At 43.3% G+C, this 17,837-nt stretch overlaps 1 protein-coding gene across 1 annotated transcript in view; it reads right to left on the reverse strand.

Annotated features, from left to right (window-relative positions):
• The window catches only part of LOC140739537 (rap guanine nucleotide exchange factor 6-like), a 116,078-nt gene that overhangs the window by 96,819 nt on the left and 1,422 nt on the right, over positions 1–17,837 (reverse strand). Inside the window, 1 exon segment of the mRNA XM_073067937.1 lies at positions 16,502–16,732. Within this exon segment, the coding sequence (XP_072924038.1) occupies positions 16,502–16,732 (231 nt within the window).

Below are 17,837 nucleotides of genomic sequence, written 5' to 3' on the forward strand. Positions count from 1 at the left end.
CTCACTGATTTACGATGTTAAAAGTCCGTTGCGTCGCTTTTACCAAGCTCTGTGCCCAAAGAACTCGGGTCTCTGGGCACACAGCCAGCAAGCCAGCTCACTGTTTCTGATCTTCTGTCTCCCACGACACACCAGATTCCTGCAGGGACACCGACCTTTGGTCCACCTGTCTCCAGAGCCATGAGATCCCGGAACTCCGAAGGCGAGCTAATCTCTTAGGCCGCATCCTTGGCATATCAAATAACGGCCAGTCGTGAAACCCCGAGAACAGGTCTCATTCCTGCAAGAACTGAAATCAGCGTGTAACCTGATGCAACCTGATGATATGAGTATCAATTTCTCTTCCAGTAATTTCTCCCCAACGCACTTAGGCTTTCCATGTGTAGGACGTACAAACTCCTTATAGATGACATTGGAACTGAACTCAGAACTCAAGCACCCTGAGTTGTAATAGCATCACACTAGCCACTACACTACCGTGGTGCCCTTCTCCCCCTTCCTTTCCAATCCTGATGAAAGATCTTGGCCTGAAATGTCAACTGTTCATTCCTCTCCATAGATGCTGCCTGTCCTGCTGAGTTCCTCCAACATTTTGTGTTTGTTCCAGAATCTGTTGTGTCTTTGATTGCACTATCTCTCCAGGTTCAAAGGTTCAAACGAGAAAGATTGGGCAAAAAACGCAGAATATAAAAAAGCTGTATGACTGAAAATAGTCTATAGTCCAAGTCCATATCCAAATGCAGAAAACCTGGATAACATTCTCCCTCTCCATAGCAGAGCAATCTCACCAGCGATAGTATATTAGCCCAACAAAGATGTTTTAACAGAAAAGAAGTTTGTTTTGGAATTCATCTGCAGTTGGAAGCTTGTTAATGAATGGACAGAGATAGCGATTAGATAACAACGAAGAGTCTCAGCCTGAAACATTGACTTTTCATTTCCCTCCATTGATGCTGTCTGACTTGCGGTGTTTCTGTAGCGTTTAGTATATGTTGAAAAGGTTTGGATCAGTTGATCAGACCTGCTTGTGCACCAACCTTCAGCTGCGCTAACCTATTGGATCCAGCCAGATCCTAGCAATCCCAATTTCTCAGGCACCCCTGTGGCCAGCAGGCTGCTGGGCCTTGCACTGAGGTTGCACCCCTCAGCCCTGTACTGGCAGCCTTTCATGTTTCATGTTATCGGAAGTTTTATCACTGGCTTTATACTCATGAACGCTTGAAACCATGCTCACTAATCAGTGACAACTAAAACCGTGGAAATATATTTAAAATGCCATCCCTTCTCTCAGTTCCTCCATCTCTGCCACATCGGCTGTGGGGTTTCATCCCAGAACTAAGGAGATGTCCTCCTTCTTCAAAGAAAGAGCTTCCCGTCCCCCCCAACATCAATACTGCCCACTCCCGTAACTCTTCTATTCCTTGCAATTCTACCCTCAACCCATCCTCCCACCACCCAACCAGGGATAGGGTTCCTCTTGTCCTCACGTACCACCCCATCAGCCTCTGCATCCAGCACATGATTCTCTGTAACTTCCGCCACCTCTAAAGGGATTCCACCACCGGCACACCTTTCACTTCCCCCCACCCACTTTCTGCTTTCCCCAGGGATTGCTCCCTACGTGACTCCCTTGTCCATTTGTCCCTCCCCATTGATCTCCCTCCTGGCACTTATCCTTGCAAGCGGAACAAGTGCACCCTACACCTTCTCCCTCACCACCTAAACAGTCTTTCTGGGTGAGGCGACACCTCACCTGTGAGTCTGTTGGGGTCATATACTGTGAGCAGTGCTCCAAGTGTGGCCTCCTGTATATCGGTGAGACCCAGCATAGATTGGGAGACCGCTTCATCCGCCAGAAAAAGCAGGAACTCCCTGTGGCCACCTATTTTAAATCTACTTCCCATTCTCTTTCTGACATGTCAGTCCATGACCTCCTCGACTGATGCGATGAGGCCACCCTCAGGTTTGAGGAGCAACACCTTACATTCCGTCTGGGTAGCCTCCAACCTGGTGGTATGACCCCCCCCCCCCCCAACACTTCACCATTTCCTGTCCCTTTTTCCCTCGCTCATCTTATTTCTTTACCTGCCCATCTCCTCCTTCTGGTGCTCCTCCCTCCCCCTTCCCTTTCTTCTATGGCCTTCTGTCCTCTCCTATCAGATTCCCATGCTCCGGCCTTTTATCTTTTTCACCAATTGACTTCCCAGCTCTTTACTTCACCTGTTCCCCCTCTGTGGGTCTCACCTATCACCTACCACCTTGTATTTCTTCCTCCCCTCCCCCACGCCTTCTTCCTCTGACTTCTCATCCTCTTCCTCCAGTCTTGATGAAAGGTCTCAGGTCAAGATGTTGAGTAAACACCTATAGATGTTTACTCAATAGATGCTGCCTGGCCTGCTGAGTTCCTCCAGCATTTTGTGTGTGTGGCCTGAAAAGTATTTAAATATTATATTTTTTCAATGAGGTTCAGATTAAAGCTTATCACTAACATTTTCTGAAACGCACAAATGGCCACTTTTTTTTTAGGTATACCTGCTCATGAATGCAAATATCTAATCAGCCAATGATGTGACAGCAACTCAATGCACAGAAGCATGCAGACATGATCAAGAGGTTCATCTGTTGTTCAGACGAAACATCAGAATGTGGCAGAAATATGATCTAAGTGTCTTTAACCATGGAATGATTGTAGGTGCCAGATGGGGTGGTTTGAGTATCTCAGAAACTGCTGATCTTCTGGGACTTTCAAACACAACAGTCTCTAGAGTTTACAGAGAATGGTGCATGAAACACAATATATCCAGTGAGTGGCAGTTCTGTTGGTGAAAATGCGTTGTTAATGAGAGACATCAGAGGAAAACAGACTGGTTCAAGCCAATAAGAAAGTGGCAGTAACTCAAGTAGCTATGGTAGCAGACTGGTTAGAGTGACACCATTACAGTTCAGGGCATCAGAGTTCAATTCTGGCATCCTCTGTGAGGAGTTTGCATGTTCTCCCTGTGAATGTTTGGATTTCCTCCCACAGTGCAAGGACAAACCAGCTAATTGGTCATTGTAAGTTGTCCTGTGATTAGGCTAGGGTTAAACAAACGGGTTGCTGGGTGGTACAGCCCATTAGGGCCTGTTTTTCACCATACCTCGAAATAAATAAACCACACATTACAGTAGTGGTGTTGATAAGAGCATCTCTACAAGCACAACACGTCGAACCTTGAAGTGGATGAACTACAGCAGTAAAAGACTACAAAGATACGCTCTGTGACCACCTTATTAGGTACAGAAGTGGTGTTCCACAAGGGTCTGTGTTGGGATTTCTTCTTTTTAAGTTATATGTCAATGACTTGGATGACAGAATTGATAGTTTATGGCAAAGTTTGCAGATGATATGAAGCAGGTGGAAGAGCAGGCAGCTTTGAGGAAGAAGAGAGGTAACAGAATGACTTGGACAGATTAGGAGAATGGCTAAGACATGGCAGATGGAATACAGGGTCAGGCAATACACGATCATGCACTTCGGTAGAAGAAGTGAAAGGGTAGACTATTTTGCAAATGGAGAGGGAATTCAAAAAGCTGAGGTGCAAAGGAACTTGGGAGTCCCTGTGCAGGATTCCAGAAAGGTTAATTTGCAGGTTGAGGAGGTGGTGAAGAAGACAAATGTGATGTTAACATTCAATTCAAGGGATGTAATGTTGAGGCTTTATGTAGCACTGGTGAGGCCCCACTTGGAGTATTGTGAGCAGGTTTGATCCACATATCTAAGAAAGGCTGTGTTGATGTTGGAGAGGGTTCAAAGGAGGCTCACAGAAATGATTCTGGGATTGAAAGGCTTGTCATAAGAAGAGCGTTTGATAGTTCTGGGCCTGTACTCAGTGGAATTCAGAAGAATGAAAGGTGACCTCATTGAAACCTATCCAATGGTGAAAGGCCTCAGTAGAGTGGATGTGGAGAGGATGTTTCCTGTGGTGGGGGTGTCTAAGACCAGATCACACAGCCTCAGTATAGAGGGGCGTCCTTTTAGAACAGAGATGAGGAGGAATTTCTTTAGACAGAGAGTGGTGAATCTGTGGAATTCATTGCCACTGGAGGCTAAGTCATTGGGTATATTTAAGGAGAGGTTGCTAGATTCTTGATTGATCACGGCATAAGGGGTTACGGTGAGAAGGCAGGAGATTGGGGCTGAGAGGGAAAATGGATCAGCCATGATGAAATGGCGGAGCAGACTAGATGGGCCAAATGGCCTAATTCTGCTCCTATATCTTATGGTCTTACAGGAGGTACCTAATAAAGTAGCCACTGAGAGTAAAATGTAAAGTTTCTTTACATTACTTCAGAGACAGCCTGTCAGATTTACACCTACATTTGGACTACAGAGAACAAAGCTCCTTTGCATTTTCTAACCTATTAGTGCCACTTATCACTACTAATTGAGCCAGTAATGGGCAGGCAGTGGGCTATTGACAGAGAAATGGTCTGTGGCTATCAAAGGAATTTGAACGGAGCTAACATTACCTCAACTAGCTTTTGCTTATTTTTGATGTCAGATGTTGTTAACCAGAGTTTGCAGGGTGATGTCAAAATATGAATCAACTTAGTGTACTGGAGTACTTGAGGATTAGGGGGAATAACCATTCTATCCATGAAAGCTTATTGTTTTAGCTATTTTAACACGTTGCCGCAAAGAATTCAAAGCCAACCAGTTGGCATTGCAAATAGACTTATCAACATCATGAATCACGTTATTAGACCATAAGACCATAAGATATAGGAGCGGAAGTAGGCCATTTGGCCCATCGAGTCTGTTCTGTCATTTGGGAAGAATTGGGCTGATCCAATTCTTCCTGTCATCCCCACTCCCCTGCCTTCAATGCATACCCTTTGATGTCCTGGCTAATCAAGAACCTATCTATCTTGTCAGCATATACTTCCTAAAATAAGGAGCCCAAAACTGCACACAATACTCCAAGTGTGGTTTCACGAGTGCGTTACAGAGCCTCAACATTATATCCCTGCTCTTATATTTTATACCTCTAGAAATCCCAACATTGCATACACCTTCTGCACCACCGACTCAACCTGGAGGTTAACCTTTTAGGGCAGGGGTGTCAAACTCATTTTAGGTCACGGGCCGGATTGAGCAAAATGCAGCTTCATGCGGGCCGGATCAGTCAGACGCGTGCGAACGCAGCTTTCGTTGCCTCCGTTTTTTCAGCCTGCTCTCATGTGTCTCAGTCTCTGCTATAACTACAAAGTGTTTCACTTTACAAATTCCGTTTCTTATGAAGAAGACTGCCGAGCAAGACTGCCGAATAAACACTAAAAACCCTGAAAACCTGGTACCTGAATAAACTCAGCATTAGCCATATCATACGCCATAGGCGCTTCGATTACTGGGGCCAGCTTTAATAGTAATTAGATATTATCTCGCGGGCCAAAGATAATTCCACCGCGGGCCTTGAGTTTGACATATATGTTTTAGGGTATCCTGCACAAGGACTCCCAACTCCCTTTGCATCTCTGTGTTTTAATTCTCTTCCCATCTAAATAATAGTCTGCCTGTTTATTTCTTCCACCAAAGTGCATGACCATATACTTTCCAACATTGTATTTCATTTGCCACTTCTTTGCCCATTCCTTTAAACTATCTAAGTCTCTCTGCAGGCTCTCTGTTTCCTCAACACTACCCACTCCTCCACCTATCTTTGTATCATTGGCAAATTTAGCCACAAATCCATTAATCCCATAGTCCAAGTCATTGACATACATCTAAAACGCAGCAGTTCCAACACTGACCCCTGTGGAACTCCACTGGTACTGGCAGCCAGCCAGAATAGGATCTCTTTATTCCCACTCTCTGTTTTCTGTTGATCATCCAATGCTCCACCCATGCTAATAACTTCTCTGTAATTACATGGGCTCTTATCTTGCTAAACAGCCTCATCTGTGGTACCTTGACAAAGGCCTTCTGAAAATCAAAATACACCATATCTACTACACCTCCTTTGTCCACTCTGCTTGTAATTTCCTCAAGAAATTGCGGTAGGTTAGTCAGGCAGGATTTCACTTTCAGGAAACCATGCTGGCTTTGGCCTATCTTGTCATGTGCCTCCAGGTACTCCGTAATCTCATCCCTAAAAATCGATTCCAACAACTTCTCAACCACTGATGTCAGGCTAACAGGTTTCCTTACTGCCTCCCACCCTTCTTAAATAGTGGAGTAACTTTTACAATTTTCCAGTCATCTGGTACAATGCCAGAATCTATCACTTCCTGAAAGATCACTGTTAATCCCTCCGCAATCTCTACAGCTACTTCCTTCAGACACCCAAAACTGCATTCCATCAAGTCCAGGAGATTTATCCACCCTCAGACCATTAAACCTCCTGAGCACCTTTTTCAGTTGTAATTTTCACTTTATTGTTCGCAAGGCTATTTATTTCACGGAAGGATCCGTACTGATCTGAAGCTGTACAGTTCAGATGCAACTTTGAATTGGCCGGGATAGATGAGAGTCGACCTTACTGTGATGATGGTGCTTGTGCTTCAATCTATCAAGTAACAGAGGACAGTACTGAACAAATGGACCATGATTTCTGTCTTCAGGCGAGTTGAGCTGTTAATGGATGGAATTGCAGGAGTCTGGGTTTCACCTCATTTATGTCAAAGATAATGGAACAATGTCACTGAAGGCCAATAACTGGAAGTGCAGTGAGGAGCAAAGTATCAGCAAGTTCTGAATTATGGAGGTTTGACTTTACAGGCCAGTCAGACACATTATCTACTACTGTTTAATGATTCTTCTCTCCATCAACAGGCAACGTGTTCATGTTCCTTTGACAGACGTGCTCTAATCACGTTCCTGTTCCACCATCTGCCCATACTTACTTGTGAAGTGTTGAGTAACCAGCCATCTGTCCCAGTGAAGTATACATATCTGTGCTACTGTCTGGTCTGAGTTACTCTCAGGACAGTGCACAATCATCATCTCTGAGGCCTCATCACCCACCTAATCTACTGAAACCGACTGCACACAGGGAAATCCTCTGGAGATGAACTATATGAATCACTAATAGTAAGGGTGTTTCAGGCATCATTACAATGAGCATCATATTTCACTCACTGTTGAAACTGTCAATATACTCTCTGTAATCTGGATGCCTTTGATTTTGTGTGCAAAGTCAGCTCTTAACACTTGCAGCCAAGGCTGCCATAAATTTCTAATGCGGCTATGAGTTTTATGTTTTCTCCAGCTTCCTGTGCTCAGTCACCCTGCGAGTATAGAAAGTAAGGGTCACCATGAGTGAGGATGAGAGCAAGTGTGGGAGGGAATCATTAGTGGATGGGTGGGAATGTGTGGCTGCACAAAAAGTGAGTAAGTTCAAGACTGGTGCCAGACAAATCACTTTTTCCTTAATGTCAACAAGACGAAGGGGATGGTTATCAACTTTAGGAGAACTCGCACCACTCACACCGCTCTTCAATTTGGCAAAACGGCAAAGCAGTTTCAAACTTCTGCGAATGCACATCTCGCATAACCTCTCATGGTTGCAGAACACAATCAGGAAAGGTGACCAATGGCTCAGCTTTCTGAGGAGGTTAATGAGAGCTGAACTATTCACATCTATACTCAACATCCTTCTACAGACGCGTAGTAGAGGGTATCCTAACATGCTGCATCACTGCATAGTCTGGAAACGGCACTGCAGTGGAGAGGAAGGCTCTACAACATGTTACCAAAACTGCCCAACGCATCACCAGCACCAGCCTACCCACCAACACACAGAAGGGCGCCAGAAAAGGCCAGTAATTTCCTAAAGGATCCTGCCCACCCTGCTCATGGACTGTTTGTCCCACGCCCATCAGGGAGGAGGCTAGGTAGCAACCAAGCCAGGACCACCAGACTGAAAAAGTTACTTGCCCCGAGCAGTTAGGCTGATCAACACTTCCCCCACTGACCTGTCCCTATCACATCTCTCATCACCACTTCTTCATCATTTCCTGTCAGTGTCACCTTATGAACAGACATTCCTGTGCCTAGCATCACTTTATAGACATACAATCAATGTATGCATATAAGCTATCTTATGTGTTAATATTTATTCTGTTTCTTTTTAAAATTGTGCTCTTTATCTTATTGTGCTTCTGTTAGTACTACATCATATCTGGAGTAACAATTATTTCTTTCTCCTTTACACGTGTGTACTGGAAATGACATTAAACAATCATGAATCTTGAATGGTTGTATCTACAAATGAATATGAGTTGTGATATGTTGGAGCTGGATTGAAAACACAAATTGAGGGTGGGTTGATATGGACATATGCGAGTTTGCTACTGTATTCAATTATCCTGACTTGGTTAGGCTGTTAGTCTACTTCCTGCATCAATCACATGTTGCTGTTGGCCTTGCTGCTACTTCAACTGAGCCTTGCTAGTCTAAGTTGTCGGGCTCTCCCTCTGAGTATTGAGAGAACAACCTCAGCTTCAACAGACATATCCCACAGCATTTTTCCTTCTGCCCGGAATCAACCTAGTTAATCTTTTCTGCACATCTCCAGGACCTTCACATCCTTCCTAAAATGAATTAGAGACTGGGAGTATAGAAAAAATGATGCAGAGAGTCACAGGGAAGACAAGAATTTATGATAACAAGTGTTGTATGCTCATTGTAAAAACACAATCGTAGAAAATTTATGTAATGAGTCCATTCAATCCATCATCCTACTTCCACCTTCCAACACGATCCACAATCCTGCAGGCCATGTCTGCTCAAACATATTCTATCTTTTAAATGGGGACGGCTTCTGCCATTCTTTCAGGCAATGAGATCCAAACCTTCTTTACCCTCTGTATGAAACCCTTTCTCCTTATCTCTCTTCTAAACCTTCTTCCACACTTTGACACCTCTATTGGTAAGATAGGCCCTTTGCTATCTATAAAACCCCTCATAGTTTTACGCCACAATTCAGCCTCTAACTAACCACATTTGTTCCAAAGAAAATAACACTGGCTTGTCCAATCTTTCCTCACAGGTATGAATTTCCAGTCCGGGCAACACCCTTGTAAATCTCTGGCTTTTCCAGATTGATCACTATTTTTTTGTGGGAATGAGAAATATCAATGAATGGAAAGAATTTTCATGCAAGAAAACTAACACTGTATTCTCCTTGATCATTTCTACTGAAGGCACAGACCTAGGTAGGCACAACTAATGTTCAGGAAGGTTAAGTTATTACTTTCTTGTGCTGGTACATCTAGTTAGCCATTTATCTCTTACTGACTTTCAGCTCAGATTTATTGCTGCTGAATGTCAGTAAAGTCACTTATCATACCTACACAAACAAGAGAAAATCTGCAGATGCTGGAAATCCAAGCAACACACTCAAAATGCTGGAGGAACTCAGCAGACCAGGCAGCAACTATGGAAAAGAGTACAGTCGACGTTTCAGGCCAAGAGCCTTCAGCAGGACCCTTCAGTGTGTACAGTATCTCCATTTATTACGAACTGCTGCAGTTCTTTCCCTTGCCACTTGTAAGTGCTACAAGCAAACATATCACAACACACATAGCTCTATCAATGGAAACGTTCAGATGCTTAATTGAACATGGAATGTTAACATTACAAAACATACTTTGCCATTATATGTTATTATGCAAATGTTCGATGGTCAAATATATGCGATTCATTGTAAACATCACTGAAATGAGAATGTCCAAGTCTTTACAATATTACTTGTTTTTGTTATTTTGTGACAAATAACTTTAGAATTCAGATTAGATTTTTCATACATCATTATTAATATAATTAATATATTTTTTCTAATTGGGCACTGAAAAAATATAAAGCTCTATCAAAATGAGGTGACACAGTAACGTAGTGATTAGCACAACACTTTACAGTAATAGTGACTGTGACCCGGGTTCAATTCCTGCCGCGGCCTGTAAGGAGTTTGTACGTTCTCCCCGTGACTGCGTGGGTTTCCTCCGGGTTCTCTGCTTTGTTTCCACGGTCCAAAGACGTGCTGATTGGAAGATGGAAGGTTAATTGGTTATTGTAAATTGTCCCATGATTAGGCTGGGATTAAATCGGGAGATTGCTGGATAGCACGGCTCGAAGGGACAGAAAGGCTGTATCTCAATAAATCTGCCTGAAATATCACTACACGTTAAAGGTTAATAGAAACATAGAAAATAGGTGCAGGAGTAGGCCATTCGGCCCTTCGAGCCTGCACCGCCATTCAGTATGATCATGGCTGATCATCCAACTCAGAACCCTGTACCTGCTTTCTCTCTATACCCCCTGATCCCTTTAGCCACAAGGGCCATATCTAACTTCCTCTTAAATATAGCCAATGAACCAGCCTCAACTGTTTCCTGTGGCAGAGAATTCGACAGATTCACCACTCTCTGTGTGAAGAAGTTTTTCCTCATCTCGGTCCTAAAAGGCTTCCCCTTTATCCTTAAACTCTGACCCCTCGTTCTGGACTTCCCCAACATCGGGAACAATCTTCCTGCATCTAGCCTGTCCAATCCCTTTAGAATTTTATGTGATACACCATCAATAACTCTCCGAGACGTGAGGCGAGATACAGGCTTTTATTGGCTGGAAGAAAGAACAAGCAGCAATTGACCACCACACTACATCCTGGAGACTGAGGCCAGGGCTCAGGCTCCAATCGCCTTTATACCGGGGTCCATGGGAGGAGCCACGGTCAGTGGGAGGAGCCACAGGAGCAGTCAGCGGGGGGGGGGCGTGTCCAGACAGGTATATGTAGTTCACCACATTATGTTTCAATAAGATCCCCCCTCAGTCTTCTAAATTCCAGTGAGTATAAGCCTAGTCGATCCAGTCTTTCTTCATATGAAAGTCCTGCCATCCCAGGAATCAATCTGGTGAACCTTCTTTGTACTCCCTCTATGGCAAGAATGTCTTTCCTCAGATTAGGGGACCAAAACTGCACACAATATTCTAGGTGCGGTCTCACCAAGGCCTTGTACAACTGCAGTAGAACCTCCCTGCTCCTGTACTCAAATCCTTTTGCTATGAATGCCAACATACCATTTGCCTTTTTCACCGCCTGCTGTACCTGCATGCCCACCTTCAATGACTGGTGTACAATGACACCCAGGTCTCGTTGCGCCTCCCCTTTTCCTAATCGGCCACCGTTCAGATAATAATCTGTTTTCCTATTCTTGCAACCAAAGTGGATAACCTCACATTTATCCACATTAAATTGCATCTGCCATGAATTTGCCTACTCACCTAACCTAGCATCCTCCTCACAGCTAACACCGCTGCCCAGCTTCGTGTCATCCGCAAACTTGGAGATGCTGCATTTAATTCCCTCGTCTAAATCATTAATATATATTGTAAACAACTGGGGTCCCAGCACTAAGCCTTGCAGTACCCCACTAGTCACCGCCTGCCAATCTGAAAAGGTCCCGTTTACTCCCACTCTTTGCTTCCTGTCTGCCAACCAATTCTCTATCCACATCAATACCATACCCCCAATATCGTGTGCTTTAAGTTTGCACACTAATCTCCTGTGTGGACCTTTTAGGACCTTGTCAAAAGCCTTTTGAAAATCTAAATATACCACATCCACTGGCTCTCCCTTATCCACTCTACTAGTTACATCTTCAAAAAATTCTATAAGATTCGTCAGACATGATTTTCCTTTCACAAATCCATGCTGATTTTGTCCGATGATTTCACCTCTTTCCAAATGTGCTGTTATCACATCTTTGATAACTGACTCTAGCATTTTCCCCACCACCGATGTCAGACTAACCAGTCTATAATTCCCCGGTTTTTCTCTCCCTCCTTTTTCAAAAAGTGGGGTTACATTAGCCACCCTCCAATCCTCAGGAACTAATCCAGAATCTAAGGAGTTTTGAAAAATTATCACTAATGCATTAAATATATAAAGAGCAGAGAGCTATATCTATTTTAATGCTATATGTTTTTGACTGGAAGCAATGCCTTGCCTTACATTTGTTTGATTTTAACTACAAAGGATTAAACTCTGTGCACACTACTCAAACAGTGAAGGCAATTCTCAAAACATCACACCATTCATTGTCTGAACTATAACAATAAAATGATCATGGAGACTTGTCTAGAATTTAGTTTATGAACAAAACATTGAGTTCAAATAGTAGATTTGAATACTGTAATAGTTCATTCGTATCTCATAAAGTAAATTAACCATCTGTCAGTTACCTAAATTAGAACACCCCCTGTACAAACCATTTGGTCCACGATGTTGTGCCAACCTTTGAACTTACTCCAAGATCAACCTAACCCTTCCCCCCCACATGGCTCTCCATTTTTCTTTCATCCATGTGCCGATCTAAAAGTACACTAATGTATCCACTCAGCAATCACCCTGGCAGGGCGTTCTGTGCATTTACTATTCTCTGTGTATAAAATCTACCCCTGACTTCGTCCCTATACTTTCCGAATCAGAATCAGAATCAAAATCAGAATCAGGTTTATTATCACCGACATGTGACATGGAATTTGTTAACTTAAGCAGCAGCAGCTCAATGCAATACGTAATCTAGCAGAGAGAGAGAAAATAATAATAATAAATAAACAAGTAAATCAATTACATGTATTGAATAGATTTAAAACAAATGCCAAAACAGAAATACTGTATGTTAAAAAACAAGTGAGGTAGTGTCCAAAGCTTCAATGTCCATTTAGGAATCGGATGGCAGAGGGGGAAGAAGCTGTTCCTGAATCACTGAGTCTGTGCCTTCAGGCTTCTGTATCTCCTACCTTATAGTAACAGTGAGAAAAGGGCATGCCCTGGGTGCTGGAGGTCCTTAATAATGGACGCTGCCTTTCTGAGACACTTCTCCCTAAAGATGTCCTGGGTCCTTTATAGGCTAGTGCCCAAGATGGAGCTGACTAGATTTACAACCTTCTGCAGCTTCTTTTGGTTCTGTGCAATAGTGGCCCCTCTATACCAGCTTGTCAGAATGCTCTCCATGGTACAACTATAGAAATTTTTGAGTATATTTGTTGACATGCCAAATCTCTTCAAACTCCTAATAAAATATAGCCGCTGTCTTGCCTTCTTTATAATACATTGATATTTTAGGACCAGGTTAGATCCTCAGAGATCTTGACACCCAGGAACTTGAAACTGCTCACTCTCTCCACTTCTGATCCCTCTATGAGGATTGGTATGTGTTTCTTTGTCTTACCCTTCCTGAAGTCCAAAATCAGCTCTTTCGTCTTACAGACGTTGAGTGCCAGGTTGTTGCTGCAGCACCACTCCACTAGTTGGCATATCTTGCTCCTGTATGCCCTCTCGTCACCACCTGAGATTCTACCAACAATGGTTGTATCATCAGCAAATTTGTAGATGGTATTTGAGCTATGCCTAGCCACACAGTCAGGGGTATATAGAGAGTAGAGCAGTGGGCTAAGCACACACCCCTGAGGTTCACCAGTTTTGATCATCAGTGAGGAGGAGATGTTATCACCAATCTGCACAGACTGTGGTCTTCCAGTTAGGAAGTCAAGGGAGGTACAGAGGCCCAGGTTCTGCAACTTCTCAATCAAGATTGTGGGAATGATGGTGTTAAATGCTGAGGTATAGTCAATGAACAGCATCCTGATGTAGTTGTTTGTGTTGTCCAGGTGGTCTAAAGCTGGTTGGAGAGCCATTGAGATTGTGTCTGCCGTTGACCTATTGTGGCGATAGGCAAATTACAATGGGTCCTCCAATCTCCTTAAAAGTATGTCCTTTCATATTACTCATTGCGACCCTGAGTAAAAAACTGCTGACTGTTCACTCTGCCTCTAATCTCCTTGTCAAGTCAACTCTCATCGTCTTTCGCTCCAGAGGAAAAATACCTCGCTCACTCAACCTTTCCTCATAGGATATACTGTCTAATGCAGGCACCATCCTGCCAATTCTCTTCTGCAATCTTTTGAAATCTTTCCTGCTTGGTTTTCTGACAGTGAGGTGACCAGAACTGAACCCAGTACTCCATGTGTGGTTCAACCAGAGTTTTATAGAGCTGCAACAATACCCCACAGCTATTGAACTCAGTCTAACTGAGGGGAAACACATCATGAGTGGTGGCATCCGTCTGTCTCGAGAGACCATGGATCTGCGCCTGCAGTTTCCAGGGCGCAGGCCTGGGCAGGGTTGTATGGGAGACCGGCAGTTGCCCAAGCTGCAGGCCTTCCCCTCTCCACGCCACCGATGTTGTCCAAGGGAAGGGCACGAGGACCCATGCAGCTTGGCACCGGTGATGTCGTAGATGTGTTGATGTAGCAATGTGTTGTTAAGTGCCTTGCTCAAGGACACAAACACGCTGCCACAGCTGAGGCTCGAACCAGTGACCTTCAGGTTACTAGTCTGATGCCTTGCCCACTAGGCCATGCACCAACACGGAAACACTTCAAATGCCTTCTTAACCACTATATCAACATGTGCAGCATCTTTGAGGGATCTATGGATGAGGACTTCTGTTCCTCCACACTACCAAGAATCCTACCATTAACCTTGTACTTTGCCTTCAATTTTTATCTTCATACTTCTCTGGAATGAACTCCATCCACAACTTCTCAGCCGAACTCTGCATCCTATTAGTTCCCCGTTGTAACCTACGACAGCCAGCCTTCTACACAATCCACATCACCATCAACCAATGTATTATATCATTTATACAACTCCAAAGCGTGATGCTTTCTTTGTCCTCTCACATTTTCAGATATAGGACTAATTCCAGACTTACTTCCCACAGCGTACCTTGCTTTCATTGAAATGGCCTCACCAGTGCCTTTTCATTTAAGAGAAGCATTCATGGGAGACATCTGCGTGAATCAAGAATATTTCTAAACATTCAGCCAAAAATGGACAGATTCTATAAATAAAAACATTATCAAGTCCGGTTTATTGTCATTCAGCCATACACACACATACTACCAAACAAAATAACATTCCTCTGGACCAAAATGCACAAACGCAGTACATACAACTTATGCACATATAACATAAAGTAATATTACCACTATTAAGTTAATAAATAATAAGATGCTCTCATTAAAAAGTAAACAGTATAACACGTATGATAAGACTTTCATGGTGGTAGGGAGTTTAGTTCTCTTACCACCTGGGGGAGGAAGCTGTTTCCCAGTTCTTGTCATAATGTTATGATACCTCCTGCCTTATAATAAGGGGTCAAAAAGCTTGTTGGATGAATGGGAGGGATCATTGACAATGTTAAGGGCCCTACATATGTAAAGCTTATGATAAATAACTCTGATGGGTGGAAGAGAGACCCCAGTGATCCTCTCAGCAGTCCTCAAAATCCTTTGTAGGGACTTGCAGTCAGATGCCTTAGATGATGATGCAGCTGGACAGGACAACTCTCGATGCTGCTCCTGTAAAAACTTGTTAGAATGGAGAGGGTGTGGGGAAACCTCACTCACTTCAGTCTCCTAAGGACGTGGAGATGCTGCTGTGCTTTCTAGACCAAAGGTGGGGGGGGTGTTGAGGGATTGGGTGAGATCCTCCATTATGTCCACTCCCAGAAACTTTGTTCTCGTAACTCTTTCATGGAGGAGCCATGTCTGTACAGTGAGAAGTGGTCAGCTTGCACCTTCTTAAAGTCCACAATCATCTCTTTAGTCTTGTCCACAATGAGACTCAAGGCATGGGCCCATGATCAACTTCATTCCAAAGCATCGAGGAAGATTGAAGCATTAAGGTGAATGCGGAGGAGGTCAGTGGTCACTCTCCATGGAGGCCACAGAACTGACGGCGGTCAGTAGCTCGGTCAGCGTGGCCTTTGGACCCGGCACAGCCATCGCTCCTCAGCAACTCTCCCTGATGCTGATGGGGGTATGTTTTTTGAAATTCTGAGATTTATGTGATTATTGGACTGTAGTTCATATTGGTTTCCCGTGTCTTCTTTCATGTTGCCAGTTGGCGGGTGGGCGATACGTTAATGTTTGTGCAAGGGAGGGGTTGGGGATTTGGGTTCTGATGTTCTTGTTGGTGTTTTTCAGTGGGGGCGATCTGTTAGCTTTTGTGTGTGAGAGAGGGTTGAGAGTTCGATGCTATTGTCACTGTCCTTTCTTACGAGGGAGGAGGTTGAGGTTATTGCTTTATTGTCACAGTTTTTTTTGTGAAGGAGGTGGTTGGGGATTTGATGTTATTGTTGCTGTTTTTCTGCAAGGGAGGTGGCTGGTGTTTGATTTTATTGTCGCTTTTTTGTGAGGGAAGGGGATGAGGGTTTGATGTTATTATTGTTTTTTTGTGAGGGAGGGGTTGAGCAGTTTGGGGTTTGCGAGTTTTGTTTTGCTTTCTTTTTCATGAGGGGGAGTGTTTGATGTCTTTTCTTTCAACGGCTCCCATGGATTTTCTGTATTTCCTGGCTATCTGGAGAAGATAAATATCAGAACTGTGTTGTACATGCATGCTTTGATGATAAAATGAACCTTTCAACCTTTGAAGTTGTGCTTGCACCATTTTACCAGCTGCTCAACATCTTCTCTGTACGTTGTTTCATCATCGTTGTTGATAAGGCCAGCCACTAATGTATCATGAGCGAATTTGATAATTCGGTTTGAACTAAATTTAGCAATGCTGTCACACGTCAGCGGCGTGAACAACAGTGGGCTGAGCACGCGACACTCAGGAGTGCTGGCGCTCAGTATAATGGAGGTAAGAACTATTTCTGCCAACATGGACTGACTGGTGCCTTCCTGTCAAGAATTCCAGGAACCAGTTACAGATAGAGTTGTTGAGACCTAACAGGGACAGGTTATCCATCAGCTTCTGAGTGATGAGATAAAAGATATATACTTCATTTTTCATGAATGTTTGATTATGTTGGTTTTTCCATTCATTAACAAGGTTAGCATGCATCTGGACACAGGGTCCATATATCAGTCTCTCACAGCGAGAAGGTCTAACACCTCCCACAGACATGAGCATAGCTTGAAAGGAAGCTGCTTGCATAGTTTTGGTATGATGCATGCAAAGCAAAGAGATGCTGATTCACAGGAATTCGGTTATTTTTAGCATCCGACTATTGGCATTAAAGTATATTCAGGGCAAATAACAAAGGTCATTAGGGCAAATAAGTTAATCTTGCTCATCAACCACACTTACTTATCTGCCTTCTGAACATTTGTCTTAAACTCCAGAAAAAGAAAATTGATTCTTGACCAAATCACACAGCCTGACTTAATGGCCAACTTTAATAATTTATTCAACAGTCCTGTTTTAATTGGGTAGAAAGGCTCTGCTCAGCTTGCTGGTCATATTTAATTAGATATTGACCTCCTGGCTATTATAAAAGAATTACATGAACTAATGCCCTTATAGGTTTCAAAAGGTTTAGAGAGATTGCCTCATAAACTTATATTTTCCAAAGATATTATTCCACTTACCTTCACACATCTTCACAGTATCCAAAATTATCTTTATTGCTTGCCTGTATTATCACAAGTCACACACTAATCTACCATTTTAATTATTATACTCCAGTGTCTGCTAAAATAACATTTAAAAATAAATACAGCCCCTTTCAGTCTGTGCACAGACAACTATTGCAAAGCAGCTGTGCCTATTTGAAATGTAACCAAAATCTTAGCCAACCTTTTCTTTTAGAATAAAATGCATGCATCTGTAAACATAAAATAGAGACAGAACTCAGCAGGTCAAACAGTACCTATGGGGGGGGGGGGGGGGTCTTTATTCTTCACCATAGCTGCTGCCTGACCTGCTGAGTTACTCCTGCTTTTTGTGTGTGTTACTCTGGATTTCCAGCAACATCAAAATCTCTTGTGTTAAATCTGAGTTTAA

Source organism: Hemitrygon akajei, chromosome 15, assembly GCF_048418815.1.
Source record: "Hemitrygon akajei chromosome 15, sHemAka1.3, whole genome shotgun sequence".
Classification (NCBI taxonomy): Eukaryota; Metazoa; Chordata; class Chondrichthyes; order Myliobatiformes; family Dasyatidae; genus Hemitrygon; species Hemitrygon akajei.